General features: G+C 35.8%; 1 protein-coding gene across 2 annotated transcripts in view; it reads left to right on the top strand.

Moving 5' to 3' along the window:
• The window catches only part of LOC143253667 (coiled-coil domain-containing protein 125-like), a 75,666-nt gene that overhangs the window by 36,954 nt on the left and 16,406 nt on the right, over positions 1–22,306 (top strand). The window contains exons 5-8 of one of the 2 annotated variants that reach the window (XM_076507871.1): positions 186–268; positions 17,398–17,516; positions 20,457–20,531; positions 21,730–21,837. In XM_076507871.1, coding sequence (XP_076363986.1) covers positions 186–268; positions 17,398–17,516; positions 20,457–20,531; positions 21,730–21,837 — 385 coding nt within the window. The remainder of the gene's footprint in view (positions 1–185; positions 269–17,397; positions 17,517–20,456; positions 20,532–21,729; positions 21,838–22,306) is intronic. The other variant, XM_076507873.1, reaches the window with a different exon arrangement.

The following is a 22,306-nucleotide window of genomic DNA, read 5'->3' as shown; positions in this document are numbered from 1 at the left end:
TTTGTCATGTGGTGACTGTTAAAAGTCTCCAAAACTCTAGCTGGAAGTTAAGAAATTAAGTATTAGGTTGTATTTATTTCTTAATGATGGTTCTCTCTGAGTAGTATATGGTGCAATTATGATTACAATAATTTTTTGACATGGTATAATTTTATAGTTTTCAAAGTGTTTCATATATTTTGCAGTGTGTATAGAGAAAATGATGAGCTTAGATCAACAGTTAAAGACCAGGCTACAAAGTTGAAGAAAATCACTCTTGAAAATCAAGGTTAGTCTGAGATAGTTGGGCTCATTAGTTCATTTTCAAATTTTTCTGAAGAAAATATAATTGCATATTTTCAGTGACATACTTTTTATTATGTTTCAGATTTTATAGACCATTAATTATGGATAACACTTGAGTAGTATTTAACTGTGGGTTTAGCTTTTTTGAATTAATTTCCTTATAGTGGATGGACTTTTACTGTTATGTTGTTTTTTGTGTAATTAATATTTTTTATTTTTCTCTATTTGTTTTTATATATAATAGCTTCTGACAACATTGGCTCACCTCAGTTTATAGAGCATTGTAAGAATTGTGAACATATTTAATTTTGATGGATTTCTCATATTAATACCCCAGATTTGTTTTATTTATAAAGAAAATATTATAAAATTTTGTTGCAATTCTTTCCTACTCCAGTGTGTTTCATGTTCTCTAGCCTCCTTTTCTTTTCCTGCCCTACCATCAGTTCAGCTCTTAGTTGTCAGGTCTCCTATCACCACCTTTGAAGATACTGGTATTGTCAGTGACTACCTCATTAATTCTGGCACAATTGGCTATGGTTGACCCACCTTGCTTACGTGTGGCAACATTCTGCAGTAGATTATTGGATTCTTCAGCTTTTTACAGATGGCCTGAATTTTAGTTTCTTCTCCATTGTATCCAGTTCTCATTCCTTTTCATTTTGCTCAGGATCCTCTTTATTATCAGTATCTTTCAGACACAGTTTTGAATTTGCTGCAGAAGGATGCTGTTGAACAGGTGTCTCATCATTTTCTGTGGTTTTATTCCCATTTGTTTTTCATTACCAAGAAGACTTTGGATTGGCATCTTGTTATCAGTCTATTGAGCATCAGCTACTTCATGGAGTTTTATTCAACCTCCAATAGTTTTTCACTTCAGATGTTTTGATGGTCATGATCAACATCTTGGATGCTTATCTGCATATTCCTAATTCTTTAGAGTCCAGATATTATATCTGGTTTGTTCATAAGGATCAGGTATTTCAATCTTACATTCTCCCTTTTGGAAACATTTTCTGTCATGTGCTAGGGCCTTTGTTTCCTATATTCAAGACTTTAGACTGCAATTTCACAATTACATATATGACTAGTTTTTTTTGGTTTTTTTTGCTTCTTCCCACCGGGTCTCTGGGTAACACTTCAGAAGGCAGCACATTTGGTATGGCTTGTCAAGCAGAAGTCACATCTCAGCTCCACTCAATATCTTATCCATTTAAGGGTGTTTTTCAACACTTACCTCAGCAGGCCTTAGCTTTCTGTTTATTTGTTGGATATAGAGCGCTTGGTTTTCAATACTAAGACTTCTCTGTCTTCCACTATGTATAAGGTTCTGTGGAAGCCCTCATTCCTTGAAGTATGCAGATATGCATTCTAATCAAATAATGTTACACAAACAAAAGAATCTTGTTTGTGGTCCCTTGAACTCTGCCATCCACCTTTCTTGTTGACTTTGTGTGGTGGCTCAACAGAATTAACATTACAGCTGCTGTTTCTTTTGATGGGGTGGGGGTGTATTTGGATGCTCAAATACTTGGTCTGTTTTCATATGGTCACTTCATATCAGTATTGGCTGTTGTATCATTTCCTCCCAGTGATCTGTGGGTACCTTGTCATTATACAATTTAATAGTTATCATTTATATCAATCTGTAAGGAGGCATCTGGTCTTGTCTGATTACTTTTTCAACACACTTTCTCCCTTTGTGGGCCCAATCTTGACAAATTTGGCTTGTTACCTGTCACATCCTGGATATTCTAAATTTCTTTATCTGAATTTTTATCTCTATGGATACATCTTTGATAGGGTGAGATTGTATTTGGATGCTCAAGAGATAGCCAGTTTTTGTTCTGTGTTTAAATTGTCTTTTCATATAAATATCTTGGAGCTTTTGGCTTTGTCAGGTGTTGGATTACTTCTTCCCAGTGATCTATGGGTGCTTCATCATGAGACATCTGATAATTTGACAGTTGTTACTTATCCCAGTTGTCAAGAAAACATCTAGTCACATTCACTTATTTTTCAACACACAATCACCTTTTCTGGGCCCAATCTCAACAAGTTTGCCATATTACTTGTCATGTTCTAAGTATTCTGAATCTTGTCACTAATCATCTTTCTAGTCCAACATAATTTTTCAGGTGTTTTGGTGGCTTTACTCTTAGATGTGTACTCCCTTTTGGATGCATCTATCACACACTTCATTAACAAACTTCCTCTGTCCTGGTCACCTATTCCACAATCTTCAGCCAGGACTGGTCTAATTTTAATCTTTATGCTGACCCTTCTAACTTCTTTTCCTTCTCATGTAGTATCACTTATTAAATCTACTCTGTATTGGGTTCTTCTAGTTGCTTTGTTCTGGCCACTCACCTTTTACTTTCTCTTTTCTGATTCCTCTTAGAGCAATATCCTTTCAGTGTGGATTTGTGTGTGTAGTGAGGGGATCTCTCAGAAAAGGTTCTGTAGTTTGAGTTTACCTCTTCTGGGATCTGAACATTCACCCACTCGTTTGCTGTGCATGGCTACTCGTGAAGGGGAAGAGAAGATCCTGGTGGTTGAGGGGGTCCAACCCTAACACTCCATTATGGTCTTAAATTCCTGTAGCTGGGCAGCCTTGGGGTGGCCCCATCCTCCATGGTCATTTGACTGGTCCATTTTTGTTCTTTCCCTAAGTGGGTGGAAGAAAAAGAGGTATAGCATATGAAAATGATTCAAAACATTTCTTACCCCGAGGTTCAAAAGTTACTGTCCACCACTCCAACTCAGATGTATGCTGCTGCTCTTCATTTCATTGTCACAGTGAGAGTGCAGATAGATTTTACCATATCTCTGATAGAGTCATTTTAAACCATGTGAAGAAGCTTTTGCTTTTTTTATTGTTACAGTGGGAATGCAGATAGATATCTTCGTATCTCTGATAGAGTCATTTTAAACTACGTGAAGAAGCTTTTGCCCTCTGTGGTTAAGAGAGTTGACAAGTCAACACCAACACTGATCTCTATCCTCATCATTCCTTCCAGTTGCTCTCTGGATCCATTTCCTTTGGTTCTGGTTTCTGTTGTATCATCCGGTCCATCTTCTTCTTTGGCCGTGAGATGCAGAATGATTATTCATTCACTCCCTCAATCACTGAAATCTTCATCTTCTGACAGAGACCTACCCACTCAACCCAGGGTAAGATCCATGGAGGTTGATCAACCTTCTAGTAAAGAGCAACAACATGGTCAAAAACAGAAGGGGTCTCCATTCAGGTTCTCCTTCACAAAAGTAAAAAATGGCCACTTTAGTATAGTGGAACTGTCAAGGTTTCCATTTTAATTTGGATGACATTAAAGTGCTGATTAATTCTTACCATTCTATGTGTCTTTTCTTACATGAAACATTTTTGAAACCTGCTGATACAATCACCTTTTGGCAGTTTTCTTTGTATAGAAATGACAGATTGTGTAATGAACAGATGCATGGAGGGGTGGCATTGCTGGTTGATCAACGTGCACCCACCCTTGAAGGGTGTAGCCATATATGTTTCTTTGGGTCGCACTATCATTGTCGAAAAAATACGAAAATTTCATGGCAGATATTTAGTTTTTAAAGGAAGATGAACTTCCCGACTGGGGTGTTCAGGGATACTTATATTCCCCTTCACCCTGCTCGTGATAGAATTTTAATGCTATCAGATATTGAATTTAAAATCTCCTGATGTTTCAGTATATCGGATGTTTAAGAAGTTGTCGTATTGAAAGTATTGAAATTAGTTTCAGAGAAAAGCAACATAAAGGTCGGTCGAATGAAGGCAGCAGAGCGGGAGTAATCCAGGGTGACTCCAAGAAGAATGAAAAGAAGCGGCAAACCAACAAAACACCAAATGCTCACTGTTCAGGGCTACCAAGTGGCTGGAATCTATAAATCGAAATGCCTCAGAATTTGGTGTGGGGGGAAAAGGGAGTACCCCGAGAAAACCCACTTTCACAAGATAGGCGCCGAATAATCTACCTGCCTTATGCCCAGTGCTGGTATTAAAAGAAAGCATCGAAGTTTAATTAGACAATCAATTAAAATAGTATTCAGTTTAACTGTTTGAGGTGTTGAAGGCTAGTCTTTCTGTCTTGTGACCAGAGCTGAAATAAAGAAGAAAAAAAAAACGAGTTATTATTCATCACTCAATTGAAATATTGTATCAGTTTTACTTTTTTGAGTTCTTGGAAACTAGATGTGCATTATATGGAGATGTTATTTTGTGTGGGGCACATGTCATGGTATGTAATTTGGCAGTTAGGGAATTGCGTGTCTCTGCGTTATTATAGTATTTATGAGCTAGTGTTGTGAGGCGATCTGTTATAAGAGGTATGTTGCAAATATCATATATGTATTTGATAAGAGTGCATTTAGGTAGTCTAAGTCGTCAGCGTATTGTGAGAAGTGTGTGTATGTCAGGTCAGGAAAAGGTATGTTGTTCATGAAGATAATGCATAATAGTGGAGATAGAACTGAGCCTTGTGGAACACCACCAGTGATATTAAATGTCTTAGATATAGTATTGTTTATCTTAATCACTGCAGTGCAGTTTGTTAAGAAGTCCGAGATCAATCTGGTTATTTCATTTTTTGATTAATGTTTAAAGAATGAAGTTCATATCTAATGGTGTTGTGCCATACTGATTCGAAAGCTTTCTTGACATCAAGGAAAACAACGATCGTTGTTTGATTATTGTTAAAGGACTTATATGTTGATTCTGTGATTTTTGTTAAGTGATCCATGGTCTGTCTACCTTTACATGAGGAGTTTTGGATTTTGGGAATTAGGTTATTGTTCTTGCAAAACAAAAGCAGTCTTCTTGAAATTATTCTTTCTAAAAGTTTGCCAATGCAGCTCAATAAACTTATGGGTCTGAAGTTGTCCAGGTTAGAGTTTCCTGTATTAGTTTTTGGAATTACGGTTATTCTCGCCTTTTTCCAGACGTCTGGGAAATATCCAGCTGTTAGAGATAAGTTTATTATGTTACGAAAATGATGTAGAAGGTTAGTGGATGTCTTTTGTAAGATGATGTAGTAGGTTAGTGGATGTCTTTTCTAAGATGATGTAGTAGGTTAGTGGATGTCTTTTGTAAGATGATGTAGAAGGTCAGTGGATGTCTTTTGTAAGATGATGTTTCTGATACCATTGTCTCCAAGAGAAGAGTTATTAAGTTTTGAAATATTAGTTTTTGGTTCTCCCATTGTTATTAGTCTACTGTACATGTCATTGTTCGTGGGTAGATTTGTGTTCTTTTCTGTGATATTGGCCGGAAACAAAGGAGTGTGTAAGTTCGCTTTACTTGACACATGGTTGTCTATACTGAGTTTGAGTGATTGGTTAAATGTTGGTGACTTGATATCTGCAAATGAGGTGGTGAAATAGTCAGCAAGTAAATCCTCTTTGTTGACATCAGTTTTTGCAATAATATTATTGTATTTGATATGTTGTAATAGTTTATTATTATTCTCTTCTCCCATTAGTGATTTAAATTTCTTCCAGAATTCGTTTGGGCTATTTCTGCTATTGTCTAATATGTTACAGTACTTGGTCCAATTTTCTTTTTTCAGAATACTTGTATGGTGTTTGATTAAGGCATGAGTTTTATTTATTTTTAGGCTTGAGTGTTTGGTCTCTACTTTTCATGTAGATTGGCCTGCATTTCCTGTGTTCCTTAATAAGATTATGTATTTCTGGCATCAATGTCCAGTGTTGCATGGGAATATTCTTTTGTGTAGAGGGAATGACTGTATCCATGGCTTTTGAAATAGCGTTCATGACGTCGTTAACGTACTTGTCAAGTTCATGTTTATTTGTAACGCTTGTTATTTTGTCTGGTAAGAGTGTGGTTAGTGTGTTATTGAAGGTTATCCAGTCAGTTTTTGTGTAGTTATAGACCTGTGGGAGGTCTGTTGGTACATCCTGTTTGTTGTATGAGATTTTAAAAGAAACTGGAAAATGGTCGCTAGATACATCAAGGTGAACCTTGAAATTCCATGTATAAGGTAGAAGATAGTCGGAGATGATTATAAGGTCAAGTACATCGTACGTGTCTGTTGCTGTGTGATAGTGGGTGGGAGTGCTGTCGTTTATGACGTGCATGTTATTGTTCTCTAGCATTTCGTGAAGGTCATTGCCTCTGGCATTTGTCCTGGGGTTGTGAAAGTCAGTGTGGGGGGCATTAAAGTCGCCAACTAGTATAGGGGAGGGATTTTGGTGTAAGCAGTTTTGTAAGAAGTGAAGGTCAAATGGTTTGCTAGGAGAACAATACATGGCTAGTATGGGAATTGTTATGTTTTTGTTAATCTTGAATTTACACAGTATGATTTTATTTGCTTGAGAAAATGTCTCTTTCGATTTCTATGTGCAGGCTGATGTTATATTTAAAATACATTACAGTTCCTCTGATTTCACGAGTTCTCTGTCTTGAGAATGAGTTGAACCCAGGTAAATTGACGTTAGTTATCTTTTGCCAATGTTTCTGATATAATTATTATGTCAGCATTGATTTTGTTATTTAAGTTAGTTATTTCATGTTTTTTGGAGTGCAGGCCTCCTTGACAATTAATGTGTAGAATATGAATTTCTTTGTTTATTGTGATGTTTTACACTTTCTGGTTTCCATGCGTAGTGTAATGTGATGTGAGTGTAGAGTTGGAATATTGAAATAGTGACTGACTAACTGACAAATATATGATATTAACCTGCTGGAGTCTGTTGGTGTTAACTTGGTTTGGGAGATAAATAGGCAGGTGTCAGTGATAAATGCCAGTAAATTGAGAGTGGAATCATTCGAATCCATTAACTTACTTGGGCTAAGTTGAGTTTTGTTAGTTTCTTGCAAAACGTTTGATGCATATGTGGTACTGTTTGTTTTTGTAGTGAAAATTGGCTTTGCAGTGAAATTAAAAGGGTTTTGTTGCATATGTGTGGGTTGTTCAGTGATTTGGTTTGGGAAGAAATTAGTGAGTGGAGGAAAGGTTGGTGTTGTTTTGTGTGTTTGTGTAGTGCTTGATTGTTTGTGTGTTGGCATTTGAGAAGTGATGGTTTGTGGCTTGTCAGGTATGTTATTCAAATGGTTTCTAATCCGTTGATACTTAGGGCATGCCTTATAACTGGTGGCATGCTGACCCTGGCAAGTTGCACATCTAACATCCTCTCGGCGTTTGGAACAATTTTCAACTTCATGGGGTCTGGTGCATCTAACACACCGAGCATTACTGGTGCAGTTAGGTTTCAGGTGCTCAAATTTCTGGCACTTGAAACACTGCAGAACTTTCTTGGGGGGAGGGTTTGCAGCTTCAGTCCTGTATCACTATCATTGTTTGTTATCTCTACCTGTTTCCTTAGGAGACTTGTGGTCAGTCATACCTTAATGTTCTCATTGAACAGTTGCCATCTCCCTTTTTAATCCTGGGATATTTAATGGTCACAATGCTCTCTTGAGTTGTGCTGATGTTGATGGTAGGGGCCTTTCTGTATGCTCTTGGATCATAACCTTTCTCATCAATACTTGTCCTATTTTCATGTACCTAGTTAGTTGTTTGCTGCTATCTTCTCCCCTTCACTTTTCTCTCATTTCTTTTGGGGAGGTTGAAAGTGACTTATGGGGCACTGATCATTTTCTTATCATATTGAGGGAGACTGGCTGTGATCAGTGCCACCTGACCTGCATGCCACAGTGGAAGCTGGATCAGACCTACTGGTCCTCTTTCACTGCTCTCTTGGATCTTGATCCTTCTGTCGTCTGTAGACCATGTGGCAGCAGTAACTGACTGTATTGTCCAAGCAGCTGCTCAATCTATTCCTAAAACATTGATATTTTTTCCACTGAATTCTCATTCATGGTGGAATCCTGCCTGCCACATGGCACAGAAAGCTCAAAAACAGGCCTGGAATACCTTTCATAGATATCTCACACTTTTAAACTGCATCACTTTCCAGTGGGCCCATTCACATGGTAGACAGGTAAGACATCAAAGTCATAAGGAATCTTAGATTAAGTTCACAACTACCATCTCTTTTACCACCAGTTTCAAAGTCATATGAAACAAGATTTGGAAGGCCAGTGGACAGTATACTTTCACTCATATCGATCTTGCTCTCCTGTGGCCAGGAAGTATATTTTCACTCCTATCGATCTTGCTCTTCTATGACCAGGAAGTTGCTGGTGCCCAGAGTATCACTGATACTTTTAGCAAAAGCTTTTCCCATGCATCTAGCACTTCTACCTCATCCTCCAGGACTTGGGCAGAGTAATCACCTCTTTCATATTGAGATGATCCTCTCTATGAGTATAATCTTCCCTTTACACTGGTGGAACTCAAGTTTGCTCTTCATTGGTCTGGCAGTACATCAGTCAGACCTGATAATATTCATTATGAGATGCTGCACCATCTCTGTTTTCTTGCTATTCTATTGGTTGTTTTTTACCAGACCTGGCAGAAAAAGGTTTTTCCTGATGCCTGGCACCATGCTATTTCCTCCATTTTTCTAAGCCTGGGGAGAATCCCAAGTTTCATTCAGATTACCTTCTGATTGCTTTGACAAGCTGTCATTGTAAGATCTTAGAGAGGATGGTTAATGCCCTCATAGACCCAGTGTGGGTTCCAATGCAGCTCTCCACCATGGACCACCTGGTTTTACTTGAAACATCAATCAGGGAAGCTTTTTTCAAGCAACAACATCATGTTTCTGTATTTGTTTATCTTAAGAAAGCTTATGATACTACGTGGAGGTATCGTATCCTGTGAGACTTCTACTCATATGGGTTGCATGATCATTTGCCCATTTTTATTAAACATTTTTTTAATGGTTTGGTGATTCCAAGTCCATGTGGTTTTGACACTTTCCCATTCTTTCCAACAAGAACTCAGCACTGTGTTTTGAATGTCACACTTTTCATTATCTAAATTAATGCCATCAGTAAACAACTCCCCCATACAATTGCAAGTGGTATCTATGTTGATGACTTCCACATCTTGTATCAATTATCAAGCATGAGGTTTATCGAGCAGCAGCTACAGACTGTCCTCAGTTGGTTACTGAAGTAGACTACAGAAAACTGTTTTACCTTTTCTCACTTTAAAACCATTTATATGCACTCCTGCCATTAAAAGGGTGTTCATCCATATCCTGATCTCTGTATCAGAGAAGGTGTGCTTCCTGTGGTCCATGGGGAAAATTCTTGGGGCTTATATTTGACTGAAAACTAACATTTATTCACACATCAGCTACATGTCAACTGTACAAAGGCACTGAACATCCTCCATGTCCTCTATTCTGCCTTTTGGAGAGCATATTGGTCTTCGATGCTAAAAATCTATTGTGCCCTCATTTGATTGAAACTAGACTATGGGTCTATGGTCTGTGGTCTATGGCTCTGCCAGGACCTCAGCCTTGAAGATGTTGGACCTTGTTTGCCATCAGGGGCTTTCTGCACTTCACCAGTCCAGAGTTTGCACACTGAGTTTCATGAACCTCTTCTACACCTCTGCCATTTTCAACTGTCTACTGTGCAGCAAAACATCAATCTGTACCACAGCACCCCAAGTGGGATTGCATTTTTCTTCCTCAGTGGGTGATGCTCTTTTAGAATAGATGGTCTGCCATTGCTGCTTTGGTCTTCATATCCAAGTGCAGTTTGCTGAATTGGGTCTGTCTTTGGATGATGTTGCTATCTCAACTTGTCAGTCCATCCCACAGTGGCTTATTACCATCCCCGAATGTGATGTGACCATTCTTTGAGTAATCAGAAGAAGGCGGATACTCCTACTTGGAAGTGCCATCTTCTGTTTGCTGAGCATCTTTTAAATCATCCTTCCATTCCCATTCATATGAATGGTTCATTATCAAGTGACTCTGTGGGCTGTGCCATTGTTTGTTGTGGTTTGTTGGTTGCACACAGGATTCCCTCTCAGTTTCTGTGTTCTCTGCCAAACTGCATGCCATTTATCTTGACTTAGATCACATAGAAGCTATGCAGTGCATGAAATGTACTATTTATACTGAATTATTTAGCCTTCTACTGGCCCTGGAATTGCTTCACGATAACTCTCACCCTGTACTTATTGATATTTAAAACTGACTGGCTCGTTTCTCATTATCATCTATTTCTGTCTACTTCTTCTGGATACCAGGCTGCATTGGTATTTGAGTGAACAAGCTCACTGACATCACAGCTAAGTGTCTGCTCTGGTGCTACCACAGCCATATCTGGACTACAGTTCTGTGTTTACAGCTTGGTTCCATGCCAGTTAGCAGTTGATTTGGAGTGAGCAACATAACTATTTTTTCACCTAGGACTAATGCATCAATGAGTGGCCTGTGTGACACTCAAGTCACAATAGTGCACATTTTACTGTTGTGCTGTTGTTACAGCCATGAGTGATGGCACCATTTTGGCCTTTTTTTTTTCCATAGGTTTACCTTTAATGTTGAGCAATATGATGGGCAATGGTGATGCTGTCCACCTCAGTTGCATTCTGAAATTTTTAAGGGCCATTAGCCTTCTTTACCCCATTTAAGCTTTTACTTCAAAAATTGGACTGTTTTAACATGATTCTTTTTTTACATATTTTAATAATTTTACTTTGAATTTTTACTGATTCTATGGTGCAGATAGCCTAGTTGCTTTGGGCCAATAAACAACTAATCAACCAACCAACTCAGAGCAATATTATTCATGCTTTGCTCCTTCTACAATATTCATGCTTCACGTAGGTTTGTCAACTCCCTTGTAAGGTGTTCCAGACTCCCTTCATATGTCACCTTTGTTATTTCTTGTTCTGTTCTTCTTCCACTTTTTGTCATTAGTCTTTGTCTCTAGGCTTTTCCACTTCTAAACCCACCATTTCCCACTTTTTTTATTTGGTTCTTTGACTATGGTTTGTCCATTTATACCATTGTTGCTTTCATTTTTCTTATTTTTGGCATGTCTTTTTCTTGTCCATCCCCATTTTTGTTTTTTTGTCTTCTTAATTTTTCTCAGCCAGTTCTCATCCTAAATTGTTACCTCAGTGTTTTGCTTCCTGTCCTTGAGTCTCTCCTTTTGAGCTTCTTGTTCTTTCATACCTGTTTCCTAATGGATATATGAGGTCAAACATATATTGTTGATGTTTTCCATATCTTTTACCACCAGTCCTATGTTTCCTTTATCCCAGTTGTGCTTTTTTCCCCAAAAACATCTGTAGTGTGTGAGGGAAACAGCATGTTCACACCTCTTTTCCTTCTGTCCATAGCTCATTTTTATCGCAGACATAATCCCATCATCTTCTATGTTCCATACATGCAATTTATTGTTAAGTTACATGCACTGTTTCTTTTCATGAGTCATATTCCCAACTCTTTATTCACTGTAACTCTTCTTCCATAGATCTCTCTCCTATTACACTTATGGGTTGGCTCTATCTCACTTATACTTTGTTAGGAAGGGACTCTCATTGCATATTTTAAGTTTCCTCTCACCAACCTGTGTTATCTCTCTCTTTCTCTGACTCCTCACTTTCATTATGTAGACTGCACCTCATATTTTCCATGTGCAATACCTGCATCATTAAGCAATATTTTCCTCATCTGGATAATGCTTGTTGCCCATTGCTGTTTTCTACACCTCATATTGGCTCTGAATTGGTAAATTATTTTTTAATATGTGATATATTTACAGTGGCCTCTTATTATATTTGGATCCTGCTTAGCAGCAAGTAATGCCTGTCTAGGTATATTTAATGTCTGTACTAAGTGACAGTAAAGATCTATAATGCTCACTGATGAGATGGGGTATTCCACAAGACTGCTTGAAAGTTTCTAGTGATAAATTGCTTCATAAACAAGGTCTGCTCCAAGCTTTACCAATTCATGGGCTGTCATAAGTAAAATAGCATCAGGATAACTACTTCTCCCTCTGGTTCTAGTTGAATAAATCAAGACCAGTCTGCTTTTTAAATTAGGGTTTTCCTAGTCACACATTGCACAGTTTGATAGTATAACATTTGTCCAGACTCCCCAGTGCATTTTTCCCCTTCTTCTGGTGGAGTATGGTAGTTCTTGCCATTTATCATTTCATAGCTTCTAGGGTGGTGGACCATGAAGGCTTCCTCCTGAGTGTGACCACTTCCACTCAGTAGGTAATAAGGCAGTGGTGTTATGTTGATGTAAAGGGTGACAAATACTTGTTGCTGCCTGGTTTTGGACTGATTGAATATAGCATTTGCAGTCCAACACTACAGCTGGTTTTCTTACATCCTACTGCTTCCTGGATGTCTGTTCCTTGGCTGACTGATGTTAGATTGGTTTAGGATCAGACAACATTAATCTTGACACTCAGACTAAATGGGATATTCCTGATGTCACCTGGTTTTTTTACTGCAATTGACTCACTATGTTTGTATATCCACTTCCTACTATTGCTTGAATGTTGTGTTGCTTGGTGTCAGATGTGTACTGGGTCTGCATGTATATAGTTGAAACTCTCTTGTGGATTGGATAATATGCACCTTATGGCTGTGGCTGTTGGTTTTAGACTAGAGTTGACCCAGCAAGTATAGTCTGAGGCATCCACGTAATTCTACGCTATCCAGCATGTCCATATACCACTATTGAAATAGTATCTTTTCTGCCTGATTTGGTAACACACATCTTCACTGCAAGCAAAGTATAGTCTGGTACTGATGAAGTCCAGTCTCCCACAGACATGATCCTATCTTTTTATGGTTTAGGGTATTGCACTCTATGGATTCTCTTCAGGCACTTTCAAAAGGAGTCTCATCTTGGTACATTTTGCATCAATCTTTCCACCATTTCAGTATGGAATTCTAGCTATTATGTAGGTGGAAGTGAGGTATCATATTAGAAGTTAACATTTTCCTACACTGAAAATGAATTTATAATAGATATGCACCTCTTCTCATACTTTCTGCCTATCCTTTCCACTACTGTTGCACCTTTTCTTGCAACAGGTCAAAGGCCATGTCATTGCATTTATTGACTTGCATACAAGATTTTATTGAACTACTATTTTACGAATTTATGTCAATAAGTTTGGAACCAAATTGTAGATTATAATTCAAACTTTAATATTATGTATGATTTAATTTCTTAATTTAAAAGTAAATATTAAAAATAACATTTAAATATAGATTTTAATGAGTCACGTGGTATTTTGAATGCAGCACTGTTTAAAATTAGATGTTTGTGATGCCAAAATATTATCTATAGTTTTGTATGTATTAGGAACTTGTATTACTAATACTGACAAGATAGAATATAAAACAAGAACCTCATATTTTTTTGTTTTGCTCAAATATGGTTATGTATTGAATCAAACAGAGTGGCCACACTTGCCTTTTTCATTTTTTGAAATGGTCTCTTATGTAGACTTACTTCATTATATGACATATGAATAATCAATCAACAGCTTAGAATGTCCCCAGAGTGATTTTCTCAGCAATTTTAATCTCTGGAAAGGCTACTATGTTCTTTTGATCTAAGATTTCAGTGAGGTGGATTGTGTCTGTAGTTTGCTCAAAGTTTCATATTTTTTAAAATCTAAATACATTTTTGTTACTGCTCAGCTTGATACATTATAGTGGAATTTTATGGTATTAGTTTAGTTACTTATGATCTTTTGGTTATTCATCTGTGTATATAAAACCTTAAAAAGGTTGGTATATTCCATGTGTGAAGTTTTGAAAGGTTTAGCAACCTATGTTCAACAATAACTGAGTAATAAAGTCACAGCAAGAAGAGGTAATTATTTCTTTTACTTCTTATTGTTCAACATTTAAGAAGTGTATGTTTACTAGTTTATTTCTACATAGCAGTACACTGTATACGTGTGTATATATATATGTATATAACATAATTGAAATGTGACTATATGACAAAAATACTAGTCCATTGAAACACAGCTAAGACACTAATAACTAAAGATCAGTTTTATATTACTGGATATAAAACATGAGTACACTTGCACCACATCAATACAAGTTATGTAATGTTAGGCAGTCATGACTGGAAGTCTGTATAATAAAAAAAAAAAATATATGTAAATGTATAGCATTGAGACTCGAGTTACTTAGACTAAGTATTTGTATTTTCGTGTTATAATATGTAGTTATCGCAGTATGAAAAAAACATAATTTATCTTTATTTCCTAATTTTGTTGATGTTACAAGGTTGGGTGAAGTGACAGACCTCCACATAGTTAGAGTATAGATAATAACATAAAATACAGAAAACAAACATTTGAAATGTGTTTAGGAGGTTTTAGAGATTAGCAAATAATATTTGAGATTTTTTTGGAAGAAGAGTAGTTATTTTTAATCATAACATGAAATCAATTTGTAATGAGATTTGTAATGAAACAGATTCTATATTCATAAACAAATCTTTAGCAAAAATATTTCATTAAAAAATTTGAATTTTGTATACAAAATACTTAATGTTTACTAAAGGTTTACCAAATTTTGTGAAAATACACATGTTGTATCAAACATTGTAGTGCAAAGACTTAATGTCTGCACATTTGTAGATGAATTTATGTATATTATGCCAAACCTATAGCAAAAGGGTTAATCTTAAAGTGATCGGTGTGATCTACAGTATAGAGAGAATCAGCTGCACCAGGAAGATAGGTTGCACTCCTATTAGTGAATGGTTGTCCTATGCTAACTTTCATGCAATAATGTAGCTATACCACATGTTAAAACATGATGCTGACTGGGAGCCTTAAGTGAGAATCAAAAATTTCACATGAGGGGTAGCATAAATCATGGAAGGCTATTGTGTGAAAAGAGAAGTGTATCTGTCAAAAATACATTTCTAATGTTTAAAATTGTTAGTCTTAGACTTTGAGGCATACCACAGTGAAAAGTTTTCTTTGTCTGGACCTCAGTAATAGCAGTTTTTTGCTTTTTCTTTTCTATAGCTTTCTCTTCATTTAACTAGTTTTTTTCCAATACCCACCCGTGTTATTTTCTTACCTAATATTCTGTGTACGTATTATTAAAACCCTTCTACAAATCTAAATACATCAAACACACATGCTTTCCACCATCCAGGTGATAAGTAGCATTGTAAAAGAAAGTTAATAAATTATTGAGAGAAAATTTCCATTTAGTTAATCCATGTTAATTGCCTTATACGAATTTTCATTAGATTTATTTTGCACTGATTCTTTTATTAGACTTGAATATTTCTCACCACAGACGTAAGACAAACTCATACTGGTTTATAATTTACGTAGTAACTCTTATGACTAGCACTAGCAATGTTCCAATCATTGGTCATATGTCCACTGCCTGTTTACCTACCAAAAATTAAAGAGATAAGCTTACATATTTGATCTCTGACATCCTTTAACATCCTGAGAAAAACTTTTATCTATTCATGGTAGTATGTCCATTTCAAATATTCACCTACAACCAAGGTTGTGTACATAGAATTTTCAAGGTCAATGATGCTTCTAATATCCTGTTGTATAAAAACAGAAGAAGAAATTATATACTCAACCATCTCATAGTCTTAAACAAAATCTTTCCATCTAATGATCACCCTGATGTTCATTGTATTAATGATAAATATGTGAATCTTAATATCTGGTATAGTTTTGATTTTAAATATGCCTAGTAACTGCATTTAAGATATGTGATCTTGGTGCATAATAACATGGAAAATATTTTCTGTTGTATTTGTTTAGTGCTCTTTTCAAATTTTTTAATTGATTTTTGATAAAGTATGAACATAAAGAAATTCAAAATTATACAGTATTACTTATTTTCTAACTAAGATTGGAGTTTTTTTTTCAAATTGACTGCAAAACAAATTTTAAAATGGAGAAAATCCAAACCACTTTTCAGATCAAATTGAAAAAAATAAATCAAGTGTTAAAAAAAGTGAAAAGCAATTGAAAGAAAAATATTTCTGTAACATATAACTGAACATAATAGAACCTTATTTAAGTGTTATTAACTAAAGTAATATTTTGTAAATCAGTTTAAAACTGGCAACATAATTGTTATAAAAACAATTCTCCAAGTGACAAATCAAACTCAATAAAGTCAGTTTTAAGTTATAATTAGCCATTTTAATTTTTTCTGGTGAGCTGTTATAAACTTTGAACAAGATCTAGTCCAAATGTATATTAATAGCACTCATAATAATTGTGTTCAATGTGCATGCATCCAAAAAATTGAAAATACAGTGTTGACAGTTTTTAAAATTACTTAAGAATATAAGGACTGTTTATTTTTTAATAAACTCTGGAATAAAGAAATCATTGGTATCATTTGTTGAAGGGCACATGAAAGACCAGAAATCTTTGTTAGTATATGGTTTAGGGCATTATTTTCTAGACTTAAAATATTGCTGCCCTCCTAACTCAGCAAAGTTTCCATTGCATCCCCTTTATATTAAAATATCTTTCACAAGTGATGATAGCAAAATCAACATTTTTTTTACCAGTTTTTAATAATTTTTATAAAATGAAATGATGGTGAGTGGTGAGTTAGCATGAGAGCAAATACAAAGCTTTGAGAGCAGAAATGGTAGTTTTGTTAGGTTGTCGTGGTCTCCATCTTTTCTGTTTATTTTGTCTTTATTTTTGGGCTCTGTTGCCAAAAGACTGTGTCCCCCACCAGGGAGGATACACACACCACAGTGAAAACACTCATTTAGGATAATCTCATTTTGACAATTGCCATATTCATACTGAAAAGTCATGTAGTACAGTTAATCATGTTTCCATGATGAGAGTGTTATCTCATTAAAGTGGTAAAACTCCATTGATTTTAAGCAAACAAACAATATTTAAGTGCTTAAATTTAAGTTTTATTGCATGGCATTTTGCAACTGTTATTCATTTTAAGCTACAGTTCTCTAGACATGTTTGATAGAGTGACTGTATAGATGATAATAAAAGACTATTTGCTTAAAAGAAAGTGTATTGATAAATCTGTCATGTTAACTTCCTAAAAATAATAAACTATACTTTAAATGTTGACCAGTTTTTATTTTTTCACATATATGACAAAGTTAATTTTGTTTTGAACTTATTATTTGGAACTTTCCTGACTGTTTGTATGTAATCATTTTCAATTTTAGGTTTGAAACGAGAATGTGATGAAATGTTGGCAATGCTTGATGTCAGAGAAAGAAATTATTATAAACGTTCTCTGTCCATATCTTCTGATGACAGTTTATCTGAAGCATCATCATTTCAAGTATGACACTGTTTTCCTGAATCATTAATTTCTATGGTCATTAAAAATAACTTTCTAAAGGGAGTTTTATGTTTTTAAACTTAGCAAATCTGGTTTGAATACATTTCATGCCAAAAAATTATTTAATTTTATGATATAGGACTGTAATACTTGGAAAACGTTTTTTATTTGTCAAATTATTTTATTATGAAACAGGTAGTGTAGATTCCAGCAAGTATTTTTAAAGGAGTTTTACAAATTATGTTAATAAGCTTCTTAGATGTTCCAGTGTATGATCCCCTAGTGTGGATTCCTGTCAGTGGTGGGGGGACCTTCAACAGAAGGTTCTGTTCTTTCTGTTTACCTTCTCTGTGATCTAAACATCCACACACTTGTTTGCCACAAATGGTGACCCATGAAGGGGGGAGGAGAGGATCCTGGTGGTTGAAGGGCCCAACCCTAACACACCACTTTGGCCTTGAATTCCTGTAGATGGGTGGCCTTGGGATGAATCCCAAGGGTCAGTTGGCTGGTCCACTTGGACTAGATTCAACGATGCACCAGTGTTGGATGTTCTCAGCAGGTGTTGTGGAGATTGTATTTGAGGCTGGTGTTTGGGTATAGTGCTCATGAAATTCTGGCATTGCTGCAGTGTGCTTGTTTGACATAGTAGTGTGTTTTGTTGTATGGCTCCATGGTGGGTGGGGTCAATGGCACCGAAACATTGTTTTTTATTATGGATCCTCCAAATCAAAACTTAAATAAAATAGTGAAAAACAGTCCATAGGTAAACAACCACATCTTGAAGATTCTGAGCAGCTCTCTTCAACATCTGTAACACCTGTACCTTATTTTCTTATGCTACATTCTCTTTCAGACAAATCTTTAGGGCAGATGTCTCCCTTTTTTATTCAGAAGGAACTAGAGGGACTTGCTGGCTCTCCAAAGTCAGTAAATAATGGTGACATATTGGTAGAAACATCCACATTTCATTACAGTGAACTCTTCTTCCATTCAAAGGCAATTTAGGATATACCTATTGAAGTTACACCTCATGCTACTTTGAATTCATCAGGAGTTATTGTTGAGCGGGATTTGAAGAACATCCTCGAGTCAGAGATTCTTACTGGTTTCTCCACCCAAGGAGTTTCTGCAGAGAGGTATATCTCCACTTGCAAAGATGGAATTATGATGCCAATCAATGTCCACATTCTGATATTTTCATCCCCACGTCCACCCACCACCATCAAGACAGGTTATCTTAATTGCAAGGTATAGTCATACGTTCCAAACCCTCTCAGATGTTTCCAGTGTCAGTGGTTTGGTCACTCAAAGACATCATGTTGTGGTTCCTTGCTCGTTTAGGTGGCAAGGACCACAATGCCTATGAATGTGAAATGGACCTTCATTGTGTCAATTGCAATGGCTCTCACCCCTCCTACTTTTGTTCTTGCCATAAATGGTTGGAAGAGAAAGAGGTGCAGCATTTGAAAACAATCTAAAACATTACTTACCCTGAGAATCGAAAGTTGCTGTCCACCACTTCATCTTGGACATATGTTGCTGCGCTTCATTTCACTACTACAGTGGGAGTGCAGAAGGATCTCTCTGTGCCTCCAAAAGTATCATTTTCAGAGCAAATGAAAAATTTTTTGACCATGATTAAAAAAGTTGGTGAATCAATGTCAACACCCATCTCTGTCCCTAACGTACATTCCAGCAAACTCCAAGATCCACTTTCTTTGGTTCCAGGTATGGGCATTTCCATGATTACATCCTCTTCTCCCACTCCAAGATAAAAAACAATAATTTGTTCATGTCCTCAGTTGCTGGAATTCTCTTCCAACAGCAAAGACCTGCCTGATCAACCCAGGGCAGGATCCATGGATGTTGACAGACCTCCCTTGAATAAAGACAATAAAGAAGAAAGACGTAGTTGTAAATAGAAGGATTCTCTACCCAATTCGCTTACACAAGTAGACATTTGGACTGTCTTTTATTTATTATCAAAATTTATTTGTATCTTACTAGGAATTTTTTTTTCACCCCTTTCAAGCCCTGGGGGCACAATTTATCACTTTATTGTATAGGCCTATGTAATATACAATAATTTGGGAGATGCAATAAGTCGTAATATTTGTCTGTATGAGCATATAGTTGTAATGTATACACCAAAATCATAATGATTAAGCTCAAATTGTAATGGTTGGCATCTCTGCACAAGGATTAGAAAGAGAAAGTTCTAATTGGACTATGCATTGGTCACAGTTTTTTGACTTGTCATTTTCTTTTATCTGGGACTGATGCACCAGTGTGTTGTCTCTGTAACTCTCAAGTCACAATAAGCCATATTTTACTGTCTTGCTGTCTTTATGGCTCTCAATGAAGGCACAATTTTAAGCATGTTCTGTCCCAAGGTTTATCCATAATGTTAGACAGTGTTATTGGCAGTGATGACATTGTCCACCTAAGAAATGTGTTTACTTTTTTAAAAGCCATTAATCTTTTTAATGCTATTTAAGTTTTTTAATTTACACACTAGACATTTTTTTAATGTGATTCCCTCTTAAGAACTGGTGCAGATGGCCTAGTTGCTTTGCACCATAAAACACCAATCCCTTTTAAGAATCAAAGTACATCTAGTTTGATTTGAAATTAGAAAATGGCTGTAATGTCAAATAACTCAAACGTAGGACTGGAAAGGCCAACTTGAGGTGACTAACGCTGCTGTTTGAACTACTCATAAGTCTTCCTGGCAAGCTACAATAATAACAGTTATGCTAGAGAAAGTTCTTTACAACTTGTATTACTGTAGTTTTTCTCTTACATCTGTAGACTACATGTAAAAATTGGATTTAATACTATTTATATTTTTAATTCAAAAATTCATTTTTGTTTGTTTTATCTTAATTTCCTTTTATGAATTTTAATAATTTTACTTTAATTTTAACTTTTTACCAGATGTTTGGTGCAGATAGCTCAGTTGCTTTGCACCATAAAACACCAAACCAACCAACCATCCAATGTCTGAAGAAGGTAAAAAATCCTCTTAGGATTTCTATTTCAAACCAAGATAGGTTGGCATAGTTTTCAATTATACTTCTACTTGCTCTAATAATTTAATAGAATCTATCACTTTCTCTTATATTATGGTGCTCAGTGCCTTTCTTCAAATCAAACAAGCTAAAGTACTGATAAAATCCAGACCATGCTTAGTATTAATAACTATCCCTGGAAAGTATAAAGAAACAAATAAGGTTCTGTGAATTCAAGAAAAGTTGATGTAGTTGACCATAGTGAAACAACAACACAGTAAATGGAACAAACTGTCAGAAGTCTTGAATCAGAAAGACTAGTTGTAACACATTTGTGCATTCCTTTCAGTCTCACTTTCTCTTGTAACTTGGCCATCTGTTGCATGTTAGTCAACCTGACACTAAATATCAACTCCTCCCTGTTGCATTAATATAATCAATTTCAGAGTTTCTGTCTTTCATGAGATGTTTAGAACATATTTAAACAGTAACAACATAATGGAATGTACAATAAAACATGAGGCATACACGTTTAACAAATGATATTGTTAAGAGAGAAAGGTTTAAATGTAAATATAAACATCGTATTGAATATGAAAACTCCCTCAATGGTAATGTTTTTGTAGCTGAAACTTGAAACTAAGTCGTGAGATTTATACTGTTATGTAATGTATGTGCATAATCTTGTTTATATCTTTTATGCTGCAATGTAAATGTAACTATACTTTGATCTCTAACAGGATTTATATAATTTTAGTGATTGCTACTGCCCTTACACTTAAATGTCCCTTGGTTAGTTGGTTTATAGACTTAAGCTAAAATGTATGGTTAGTTTCCTCACAGTGGAAAGATTGCATGTATCTTAGTGTGAGCTTTGCACTGAAACACCACCACCACCAAATAAAATATAATATAGTTAGTGAAGAAAACATTATAGTCTTTGATGTGTGTTAAAACTGTTAGTTTAAACCTTATTTTATCTGAACTTGCTAGTGTGTTTTTTTTTTAATTATGCACACACGTACAAATAAATCAGTTACACAATTTATTGAAAACTTATCAGTATTTAAAGCAACCTGTTAATTTTTTCTCCCAAATCAATAAAAAAAGTGTATTTATTCTAAATAGTCTTTTAATCTAGGACCTAATTATTATGACATTTGGAACCACTAATACTTTTATTTATTTATGCTTTGCAGCTTGGTGTTCTGGGAGCTTGTGTGTGTAGAGGATCCAAGCAAGAACCTTGTAGCTGTGCCAAAGCAGCATGCCTTAAGCAACATACCATAACCGAACTGCTACTGGAGGTGAAAGAATATATTTCTTTGTAGGATTAATTGAGTGTAAATATTTACCGGAATCGATATTTTATGTTTTTATACACAAAATAACAATGCTCATCTGAGAACAGCTGGTATGGGTATTAACACTTTTATTGATAAGGAGAGAACAATGTTTCAACCTTCCTAGGTCATCTTCAGGTTGAGAAAGAGAGAATTTCCAAGTGACTGTTCATGGATACATGTCTTAAGGATGAGAGTATGAATGTGTCTGGGATTGTAGGGGGAGTTGTAGTTGGAGGTTAGGTTATTAATTAGTATAGGTATAAAGGTGTTCCTTTATATTGGTTTAATTTTGGTTTTAGTTGCTGTGTAAGTAGGGCTTCTTTGATTTTGCATTTGTTTATATTTGTTTCCCTGCTTAGTATCTGGGTGTTTTCTGTGGTTATGTTGTGTTTATTTGATTTCCAGTGTTTAAAAACTGTTTAGATTGTGA

The sequence above is a fragment of the Tachypleus tridentatus genome, chromosome 6 (assembly GCF_004210375.1).
Source record: "Tachypleus tridentatus isolate NWPU-2018 chromosome 6, ASM421037v1, whole genome shotgun sequence".
NCBI classification, from domain to species: Eukaryota; Metazoa; Arthropoda; class Merostomata; order Xiphosura; family Limulidae; genus Tachypleus; species Tachypleus tridentatus.
This window is presented reverse-complemented; position numbering and strand designations above follow the sequence as displayed.